General features: G+C 38.9%; 1 protein-coding gene across 1 annotated transcript; it reads left to right on the forward strand.

Moving 5' to 3' along the window:
• The first annotated feature begins 1784 nt into the window (after window positions 1-1784).
• Window positions 1785-10027, forward strand: c2h5orf22 (chromosome 2 C5orf22 homolog). Its single transcript, XM_073875271.1, has 9 exons — window positions 1785-2059; window positions 2266-2411; window positions 2488-2635; window positions 2762-3190; window positions 3393-3455; window positions 7089-7210; window positions 7356-7422; window positions 8934-9073; window positions 9610-10027. Exons 1-9 carry the CDS (start codon window positions 1991-1993, stop codon window positions 9755-9757), a joined length of 1332 nt encoding a protein of 443 aa, XP_073731372.1. The 5' UTR covers window positions 1785-1990; the 3' UTR covers window positions 9758-10027.
• The last annotated feature ends 571 nt before the right edge of the window (window positions 10028-10598 follow it).

Genomic DNA, 10598 nt, shown 5'->3' on the forward strand with positions numbered 1-10598 from the left:
GATAGAAAAGTCTAAAGCTGTCTTATTCTGCTTTTGTGAAAAAAAATATTTCATTTTTATTATTTATTTCTTACCCAAAGTGTTTTTGTTATGTGATATTAAATATGTTTTTACAATAAAAAACTGGCAGCTATGGGTGTGAGTGAAATATCATCCAATGTGAAGAGTCATGTAGGGAATTTTGGTAATGTCCTTTTACAAGTTTTAATGTCCTTTTGTCGTGACTTGCATTTAAAATAAAGAAACCATCATTATAACAATATTTTAAAGTAGAAGTATAATTCAGCTAAATATTATAAAGTTTTTCAACATAAAATATAGTTTAAAAAAACGTATATATTACTTTTTTACTGTAAAATAAATGTAAAGTTTTGTTAAATCTATTACTGTTTTAACTGTGTATGTCAAGGTATAGGGTTAACCAATAACCAGGGTTTTACAGCATTTTCCATTAAAATTATGAAAATTCACAGTGTAGCCTATGTAAAACATAAAACGAGAGATTAGAAAAAGCAAAACAGACCTCTCTCATTTATGCAACTGTATATTTCTATTTTTATTTCTGCATCCACAGGCAATATTGTCATTTTGGTCAACATTAGTTAATGCAAGCTTAAATGAACTAACAATGAGCAAATTATGTTTACAGCATTTACTAATCTTTTTTCATGTTAGTTATTGTTGGACTTTAAGGCGTCCATCTGCATGTTCATAATTGGAGGAAAGACACAAATATCTAAATTGAATATTTATTGATCAGATATGAAAAAGTTTTACAGCGCGCCGGGTTGTTTCAAGGCCACAATAGGCAAGCAACAACTCCCAGCATTTGGGAAAACAAATATTTATAGAGTATGTGACGTCGATCTTCTTCTTAGAATCTCCACCCACAAAGGCTGCTTTTCCTCGTGAATCCGACTCCCTCACCACAGTTTCAGCCTATAGGCAAAGATAAACACACAGACAAAGGAAAAAACAAACTGCCCTCCCCCAACTTTGAGAGTCCTGCAGTTTGTCCCTTCTCCCACTAGTACTTTTCCACTTTACATATGATTGACTTCACATAGCATTTTATAATGCTTTCTTAAAAACAAATCATTAATAAAACATTCATTTATTCATAAAAAACAAACTGTAAGATAAAAGTGATTATTATGTAGAACACATTTCAATATCATGACATAATTTCATTATTCGTAAAATTGGTTATATGAATAAGGCACACATTAACTTCTTTAGATAGATAAACACATATTAAATCTTTTACTGCAATACTACTTCTAAGCAAACACTTTTATCATCATTAGAAAACATCTGTTCAGTATGTTTTCCCTTAGGTCCCTTTTATCTTGAATGATTATCAGATGCACATTCCTAGCTCATCCCCCCTTGCAGCCTCTACACACACGCACACACACACACTGCTTTCTCTCAGCAACCCCCACTCTCAAACACAAACACCTCCTTTCTACATAATAGCTCAGTGCATATGTGTAACACACACAATGTTTATAGAATAAAATGATTAATTAAAGAAATATAAAATGGAACAAAATTAATTTCCACATTATACAATTGCAGTTGTTCATTGTTCATACTGTAAACATTAGACTGTTATGCTGCTTTTTAGCACAGCTTTCGACTCACTCTCGCGGTACTTTGATGTCATTGACCGATTCGTCTGCGCAGTCGGACTCTTTCGGCCAACAACTAAATTACTGTATATGCATTAAGATCACAGCTAAATCAAAACATTTAAAGTGTGCACGTATGCAGTTTCTTTGTCATTGTATTTTAAAGTTTGCGCTTAAATTTGCTTCATTTCTTTAACTGCTGTGAGCAGCGAGTCAAATACTTGTTTCCACCCGGTCAAAAAATAAGGATGCACAGTGTGCCGCCAATTGCAGTACTCTAAAAAAAGCATAAAAAATGTTGCGTCTACTTCTCTAATTTTGAATTAAAACAACCATTTTCCTGCTTCTTTGAAAAAATGAATACACCACCTCAGAAACGCGTTTATCCTAAACTACCTGTGTGGATTGTGGAGGATCATCATGATGTGAGAACGTGATTTCTCTCTTTGCTGATCTAAGTTAGAGTTCCGAGTCAAACTATAAATAACTGCATGCATGACTGTTTACAAAAAAGAAAACAATGACGTTCATAGTACTATTGTATTAAACAAATACCGCTCTTTGAATGTGCTTTTAATGTTACTGTGGTAAAGTTTAGAGTTAACTTCTCAGTTCTTTCTGATTGCTTTAGGTTGTGCAACACGTATATCGTGCCATTGGCTCTAAACATATTCCAATGAAAGGCATTAAGATGGTCCATTTGGACTCCCACCCTGACCTTCTCATTCCTGTGAACATGCCTGCTGACACTGTGTATGACAAAGAGACACTGCTCAGGTGAGCTTACTAGGTGCAGTTCATGCTTTACTATATCACCACAACAGTGAACATAGATTTTTGTTTGTATTTGCAGTGAGCTGAGCATTGAGAATTGGATCATGCCGATGGTCTATGCCGGACACATTTCCACCGTTGCCTGGCTGCATCCGTACTGGGCTCAGCAAATCAAAGAAGGGGAGCACACCATGTGTGTAGGGAAAGATACATCCACCACCACCATAAGAGTCAGGTGCAATACAGTATGTCAGGATGAAGCCATGAGATGGCAGCAGATATTCAGTTACTATTTACAGACAGGACTTTGCCAAGAAATGTTTTTTATTAGAATTATGTCTCTCTTTCTTTACAGAGTCACTAGCACAGACGATTACTTTCTGAGTGATGCACTTTATGTTCCACTGGATCAGCTGGAAAACCCAAAAGAATTAAGCTTACACGTCATTAGAGTAAATCCCGTCAACACTTCTCAGAAAAAGGAGTGTGAAAATGGACAAAGCGGTGCTAAAATACCTAAAGCATCTCCTACAGGACATGTACATGTGGAGGGTGCTGAACAATCAGAAACAGATTCCCCATGCACTTCCTCTGGTCATCCACATAGTGGCAGCACTGCACCAGAAAACAGCAGTGACACAATCACAAAAGCTGATGAGGGGTCGACAAGCTACATTACAAGCAGGCTTGTATCAGTTATAGAGCACAGTGACCCTTTTATACTTGACATTGACTTGGATTTTTTCTCCTGCAAGAACCCTTTCAAGGAAATGTATACTCAGGTGGAGTTTCTTGCTTCTGCAATTGCAATTCTTTTAAGCTGTTATATGAAAGGCCGATAATGTAATGAACTTGAAATTAAGAATATTGATTTAACAGGTTAATGGATAGGTATCAGGCTATTTATTTTATGTGTGATGAAATCTTTAGGTTTCAGTGTGAATGTGTTTAGGTAAAAGACTGCCATGTTTTTTGCTTTTATAGGAAGAGTTTGCCCTCCTGCAAGAGTTATACAGCTTCACCAGGCCAGATCAAGTGCTAGATGAGGTAATAAAGATTATTTAAATAGTATCAACTGTGCATTAACAATTTACTTACACCGAGGCTAGACACCTTTAAGCATAAATCTAGAGCGGTTAGATTAGTGGGAGGGTACAGATGAAAATATATTACGAATGCACTGGAGGTTTCTTAATAAACCTCATGTAAATGTTACCAGTTTACTTTGAAAAAGGTATATTCTTAAAGGGATACCCCAGCCAAATATTAAAATTACCCCATGATTTACTCACCCTCAAGCAATTTGAGATTCAAATGTCCATTAACTTTCGGACGAGCACATTTGGGGCTGTTTTGGTGAGTGTCCTTGCTCTTCCGCTTTATAACGGTAGAAGGCGGGGATGTGGAAACAACTTTTGACTTTAAACCCCCCAAAAGTGCATTCGTCCACACGGCTCTAATGGATTAATAAAGGTCTTCTGTGTGTAATCCATGCGATTTTGTAAGAAAAATGTATCTTTATAAACTATAATAACTACACTGTCAAAAATAAGGTACAAAGCTGTCACTGGGTTTTGCTGTCACAATTTAGGTACAAATATGTATCTTTGAACTGCCAATATGTACCTTTGAAGTACTAATATGTACTCTTTTGGTACAAAGGTGTACCTTTTTGAAAGGGTACTGTTCCACTTTTTTACCTTTATTTCTGATAGTGTACCTTCCGGTAACAATACCATCATTGATTCACATAGAGCCCGAAGCCATTTGTTTTGAGAATAATGGCTGGCTGATGAAGTTATTGGCTGGCTAGCCGGCTCAGCCAAAACCTAATTGGCTGCTGCAGCCACCAGAATTTTCATAGCTGCAATTGGCTGAAGCTGCCACTACATGTCTACAGATGTCTATGTAATACTGATTAACTAGATCTCAATCTTTCCAAGCAATGAGAAAATGAGACTGAGAAAAACTGTAATATAAACACACACTGAAGTATGCGTTGTGAATTAGCAGTGTGGAAACGGTGGTTTGTGACTGCAGTAATATCACGTTCAGTGCTATAAATCTCACCGTTCCAGAATATTTGGTTCATAACATCAATCTTTGATTTGGCTTGCGAATGTAATGCTCAGTTAACTTAAATAAACCAGGCTTGATGATGTATGCAGCCTGCATATGCGACCTTTGCAGTCTGCAACCTTTGGATTGAGAAACGGCCGCTGTGTATCGTAGCAACGAGCAAGACTGTGACTGAGTCTAAGATGCCGATTACTTCTGGAGGGATGGATGCAATTTCTTTGCCTTTGAAGTTAGAACTTGTTCCCTGGTCCCTGATTTGTACACTTATAAGCTTGAAAAAGCAAGGACATTTACTAAAATAACTCGTCTGAAAGAAGATGTTGGAGGTGTGTATTTGGGATGTCTCGATGGTGAGTGAATCATGAGGTAATATTGATATTTGGCTGAAGTATCCCTTTAATACTCATAACACGATGCATACAGTTAGGCATGAAAAATCACCATAACATAGATCCTATAGTGACTTATTGCTTTTATAAAACTAAATGCAACTTTTGGTAGACTTCCACATATAATTAATAACAGCAGAGTCCTTACACATAACTGTGTAAAATGAATGTATACAATGTTAGCTACAGCTCCTTGAATCCCTGGCGCTAAACCTCTCCGCACAGTTGTGATCCATGCTCGTCGTTTTCCCTCGCCTTTAGCAAACCAACACATTTTATTTTCGACAAGGTATTTGTTTCAGAGATCAGTTTAGCCACTAGCCAGACCGATAAATAAATACATACCAAATCAGTCTTGTGGTATAATAAAGTCTCATAGTCTAGTAATGAGATTGGAGCATTAAGGTTTGATTTCCATCATAGATTTTTTTTGTATTGATTCCAGTCTTTGACATATAGGGCCCTATCTTGCACCCAGCGCAATTGACTTTGTCAGTGACGCATGTATCATTCGTATTTTGCACCGGCGCACAGCGGGTTTTTCCCTCCACATAACGCAGGTCGGCAAACTAGGGAATGAACTTGCGCTCCCTGGGCGGTTCAGCGCAAAAAAAGAGGCGTGTTCCGGCGCAAACCATCCCTGATGCTATTTTGCCGTTTCAAAAAACAATTGCGCCACTGACCAAAAAAAAACTAGTCTAAAGTCAGTGGCGCGTTGCGCGTTGTTCATTATGCTATTTTAAGGGCGCATGCTTGACGATAATGTATAGCGTGCACAACGCGCTCACAGTTTGCTTATCTAATCTACACAGACGCAACAGTTATTTTTGCAAATCATAAATCGTTACAAAAAAATATTAACACATGAGATAAGGGAAATCATGGTGGTGAGTATTGTGGTGATAGTTTTTATTTATTGTGTGGCTGCGTTAAAAAATTATCATGCAAATAACGATTAAAATATTTTCATTAGTTTGTTGTGTGGCTGTATTACGTTTATTTTATGTAAATAATAATTAAAATGTTTTCATAAGAAACCTTGATGTATGTGAACTTGATTTGTAAGTGTACTTTGGGGTTGGACTGCTTGTGTTTCTTGGCTTTCAGCGGTGAGGGTGGACGCAGCAATGGCGTCAGGTCATGTGTAGAGGCAGATCCACCTCCCGTTACACGGCATGCCCGATTTATGCTGGCAAGCTTGGGATTCCCCCGTCTCCTGACATCATTGTAGCGCTTGCGGCGCAACGTCCTGGGGATGCCAGCTGATGAGACAATTGTGGCTATTTCCTCTCACGCCTGTTTAACCGACGCTGATTTGGGCGGGTTTCTCCCATCCCCTTACAAAACAACTTCTCTGTCTTTGACTGCTCTTACAAGAACGTGGGTCTCCTTGGCTGTGAACTGCTCCTGGCGTGCGCCTGGTAAATCCGTCATAATAATAGCAACCCGCCATGGAACTTGCGCACTTGCGTTTAAAGGGAATGTTGGATGACTTTCTGATTGATTTGACGTTACGCCCAAACCACACCTATGAATAATGAACCTACTTTAGACCAACCCCTTATTGATTTGCGCCTGGCGCAAGAGTTATTTCTCCCGCCGGGAAAATAGCAACAGCGCCCAAGATCCGCCCACAAAGTCACTTGCGCTTTGCGCTTAACACTTGCATTTCAGATCATTAAAATAGGGCCCATAGTTTCACAGAACGTTATTTGCATTTATGTAGGATGATTTTATGTAAAAAAAAAAACAGTAAATCACTAAACAACGACTTTAGCTGGGTTTCTACAAACTGGATCACAAATATTGTGGGATAACTGCAGGTATTCTAATAACAGCATGTACTCGACTTGGCGTGGGCTCAAAAGGTTTGTACAAAACCGGATGATTCATTTGATCCCAGCATGATCCAAAGAACATTTTGCCTGGTTGCTGCAAGGACATCCGATTGATTATAAAAATTATCAATGTCATACATTTGCCAAGATTTTAATCAGTAGTGCAGAATTCGACGTATTTCCTATTCATTTGGTGTCAGAAATGTCTATTTTTTCAAATGGTTTAAAATCTTTATTTATTTCCAGCTTTAAATGAGATAAAAAACTGATTTTCAGACTATTAGACCCTGCTGTGCCCTGTTAAATACAGAAAACCTATATTGGAAGGAAGCACATTTACCAAGGTCTTTACAGTTCCATCTCTTGGTTTTCAGGAGAATCTCTTAGATTGTGTGGAGAGACGCACTCACCAGCTTGAAGACCTGGAGGCTGCCTTTGGAGACCTGGTAGAGGATGACAGCCAGGAAACTATAGCTCGGTTAGCAGCAAACCCAGGGTAAGCATTAGTGCTGGTTTACCGACTGGACATAACCTGAATACAGGCGCAGTGCTTTTTGATTAAAGCTTTTCACATCAATGCATCATTGGAGAAGGTGACAACAGCCAAATGAATTGCTTTTTCCATTCCTTTGTTTTTGCAGAATGAAACCTCTAGCCAGACTTGTACACAGCCTTAAGAATCGAAATGAATCACCAGACTACGAAATGGTGTGTTTCTGTGACCTATGGGTTCTTTTTTTAATCTTCTACATATCCCACTTTTATAATCTTCAGGTTTTGTCCAAAGCAAGCCCAATATTGTAAATATATACATGCAGGTTCTCTCTATATAAAGAGAGAGAGAGAGACCTAAAGGATTAATAGGAACACATGTTCAATTTCTCATTAATGCAATTATCTAATCAACCAATCACATGGCAGTTGCTTCAATGCATTTAGGGGTGTGGTCCTAGTCAAGACAATCTGAGTATTTGAGTATTTAAGTAGTCTGAGTATTTCCCAATCTGCTCAGTTACTGGGATTTTCACGCACAACCATTTCTAGGGTTTATAAAGAATGATGTGAAAAGGTAATTAACATACAGTATGTGGGCGAAAATGCCTTGTTGATGCTAGAGGTCAGAGGAGAATGGGCCGACTGATTCAAGCAGATAGAAGAGCAACTTTGACTGAAATAACCACTCGTTACAACCGAGGTATGCAGCAAAGCATTTGTGAAGCCACAACACGCACAAACTTGATCCGGATGGGCTACAACAGCAGAAGACCCCATCAAGTACCACTCATCTCCACTACAAATGGAAAAAAAAGAGGCTACAATTTGTATGAGCTTACCAAAATTGAGTCTCGATTTCTGTTGAGACATTCAGATGTTAGAGTCAGAATTTGCCGTAAACCGAATGAGAACATGGATCCATCATGCCTTGTTACCACTGTGTAGGCTGGTGGTGGTGTAATGGTGTAGGGGATGTTTTCTTGGCACACTTTAGGTCCCTTAGTGCCAATTGGGCATCTTTTAAATGCCACGGCCTACCTGAGCATTGTTTCTGACCATGTCCATCCCTTTATGACCACCATGTACCCATCCTCTGATGGCTACTTCCAGCAGGATAATGCAGCATGTCACAAAGCTCGAATCATTTCAAATTGGTTTCTTGAACATGACAATGACTTCAATGTACTAAAATGGCCCCCACAGTCACCAGATCTCAACCCAACAGAGCATCTTTGAGATGTGCTGGAACGGGAGCTTTGTGCCCTGGATGTGCATCCCACAAATCTCCATCAACTGCATGATGCTATCCTATCAATATGGGCCAACATTTTAAAGAATGCTTTCAGCACCTTGTTGAATTAATGCCACATAGAGTTCTTAAGGCGAAAGGGGGTCAAACACAGTATAAGTATGGTGTTCCTAATAATCCTTTAGGTGAGTGTATATTACATTCTGTATTGCATACAAAGGGGCTTTTTTCATATGCATGCCATGGCTTATGAAAATTTTGATTTAAAAATGGTTCTCACAAGATTAATTAAAATCATGAAGTATGAACCTCATGTATAAATGTTTTGTATGTCTTCAGTCTATTACAATTGCCTGGTGAGTTAGTTTTCCAACCCCGAACAAAACATAAGGTTTAAGAAAATTGTTTGTAAGTGGTGAGGCATGTCTGCTAGTTTAAGTGACTGATGTACTTCTGCCCGTGCCATTGAGTTTAGGTGCATCAAGCCGGCTTGACCTGTGATTACTCAGAGCTACCTCACCATATCAGCAGTGAGGAGGAGATCCAGCAAATGATCACGGCCGTGCAGCTTTTCCTAGAAGCCCTGCCTAAACCCACAATAGTTACTATATCCAGGTATGCCAGTCATTAGAGCAGAGCAACCTCTCTTCTATGTCTCCTCATGAAAAATACATTGGCTCCTTTAATCTTTTATTTATGTTTAAGTACATCGTGTAAGGTTAACAATGTTTCGTGCTTTTCCCTCATGAGAAGCATCTGGAAACCAAATTTTTTGTGTTCGTGGTCCGCATTAATTATCATCAGTAATCGGTGTGTGTGTGTGCTATAATGAATGATCTTAGGCTGGTGGTTGCTCTGAAAGCAGATGCTCAAAGCTGTGCTTTTCAGACAGATGGTGTTGTGAGAGACTCGTGTCCCTGCGATTTGTTTGCACCAAATTTAATGAACACAGCCTTCCTATCACACTCATCAGTCATACTGTTATCTTATTGAGTCAGGGCGAGTCTGACTCCTTTGAGTCCATGAGAAAAATTCTCATTATCCGTCTCTTAACACTCTGACAAGTCCCTGACTGATGGCACATCACAGTCAGCGGATACAATTTCCCTGCGATGAGTTGCAAGCCTTTAATTTACGCTTTTTATTGTCAGATCCAGTTTGGATGAGTATTGCCCAGCGGAACAAGTGGAATCCATTCAGAATGAAGTATTGAACGTTCTTCAGTCCCTCTTCGGCTCTCTAGATATTCACAGAGAATATCAATCAATACCGGCAGAGAGCACATCACAGACCACATGAGGGGAGAGAGGTTAAAATTCAGCGCTGGCTGTGGCATGTTCCCCATCATCGGCTGCCTTCAGACTGTCACCGTGAGGCTTTTAAAAACGTGCTGAGATGTGCCGAGAGCTCTGCGATTGTCAGCAATGAGAAGGTGCCCAACAATGAGGGTTTGATGGACGTGCAGAGAAGGAAAAGTGCATTTCAAACTGTTATGTAATTGATTGACTTGCCTTCATGTGTTTCTACACTTATTTTTATCCTGTGAGAAATAAAGTAAAAAGAAGTTTTGCAGGTCTTGCTACACAACAGGAGGTCATAGTTACCGGCTGTTACAAACTGAGAATTTTTTTTTATTAAAGCGGGGACAAATCGTGAAAATCTTTCTCCTTGTTTAAGTGCTAAAATTTGGTCACCAGCGCTAGAAAATGTGAAGGGGATCGGCCCAGTGGCTTGGTTTTGGTAACCCATTCTCTGCAAGCAAGTGAAACAAACTGGTCAGATTTCGCTCCCTATGTGACATAGAAAGGAGTACACTAATAAACCGTGGCCGATAACTATTCTGAATCACACAGACGATATTTATCACAGCTATTTCATGTACTACGGCTTTTGATCAGTAAGTCCTTATCGATCTAAAATCACTGTTAATTTGAGTCGTTTATAACATGCATTTGAAAAAGCAACTAGGGATGTGCACGAATGGTCGAATTTTATCGACTTTAATGTAAAATATACATGAACATTTATATGTAGGCTATGTATTTCTAATTGTTTGGCAATTCAGATAGCAGACTAATTTAAGTATTTTGAGTTTTAGTTGTCCGTTTTTGGCCACCGGCTTGCGTGTTATTTAGACGTG

Source organism: Misgurnus anguillicaudatus, chromosome 2 (genome assembly GCF_027580225.2).
Source record: "Misgurnus anguillicaudatus chromosome 2, ASM2758022v2, whole genome shotgun sequence".
NCBI classification, from domain to species: domain Eukaryota; kingdom Metazoa; phylum Chordata; class Actinopteri; order Cypriniformes; family Cobitidae; genus Misgurnus; species Misgurnus anguillicaudatus.

Excerpts from the sequence above, each read along its gene's own strand:
- c2h5orf22 (XM_073875271.1), top strand. The coding sequence starts at position 1,991 with ATGAATACACCACCTCAGAAACGCGTTTATCCTAAACTACCTGTGTGG. Across the intron at positions 2,412-2,487 it reads GACAAAGAGACACTGCTCAG|TGAGCTGAGCATTGAGAATT; the intron begins GTGAGCTTACTA and ends TTGTATTTGCAG. Across the intron at positions 3,456-7,088 it reads CAGATCAAGTGCTAGATGAG|GAGAATCTCTTAGATTGTGT; the intron begins GTAATAAAGATT and ends CTTGGTTTTCAG.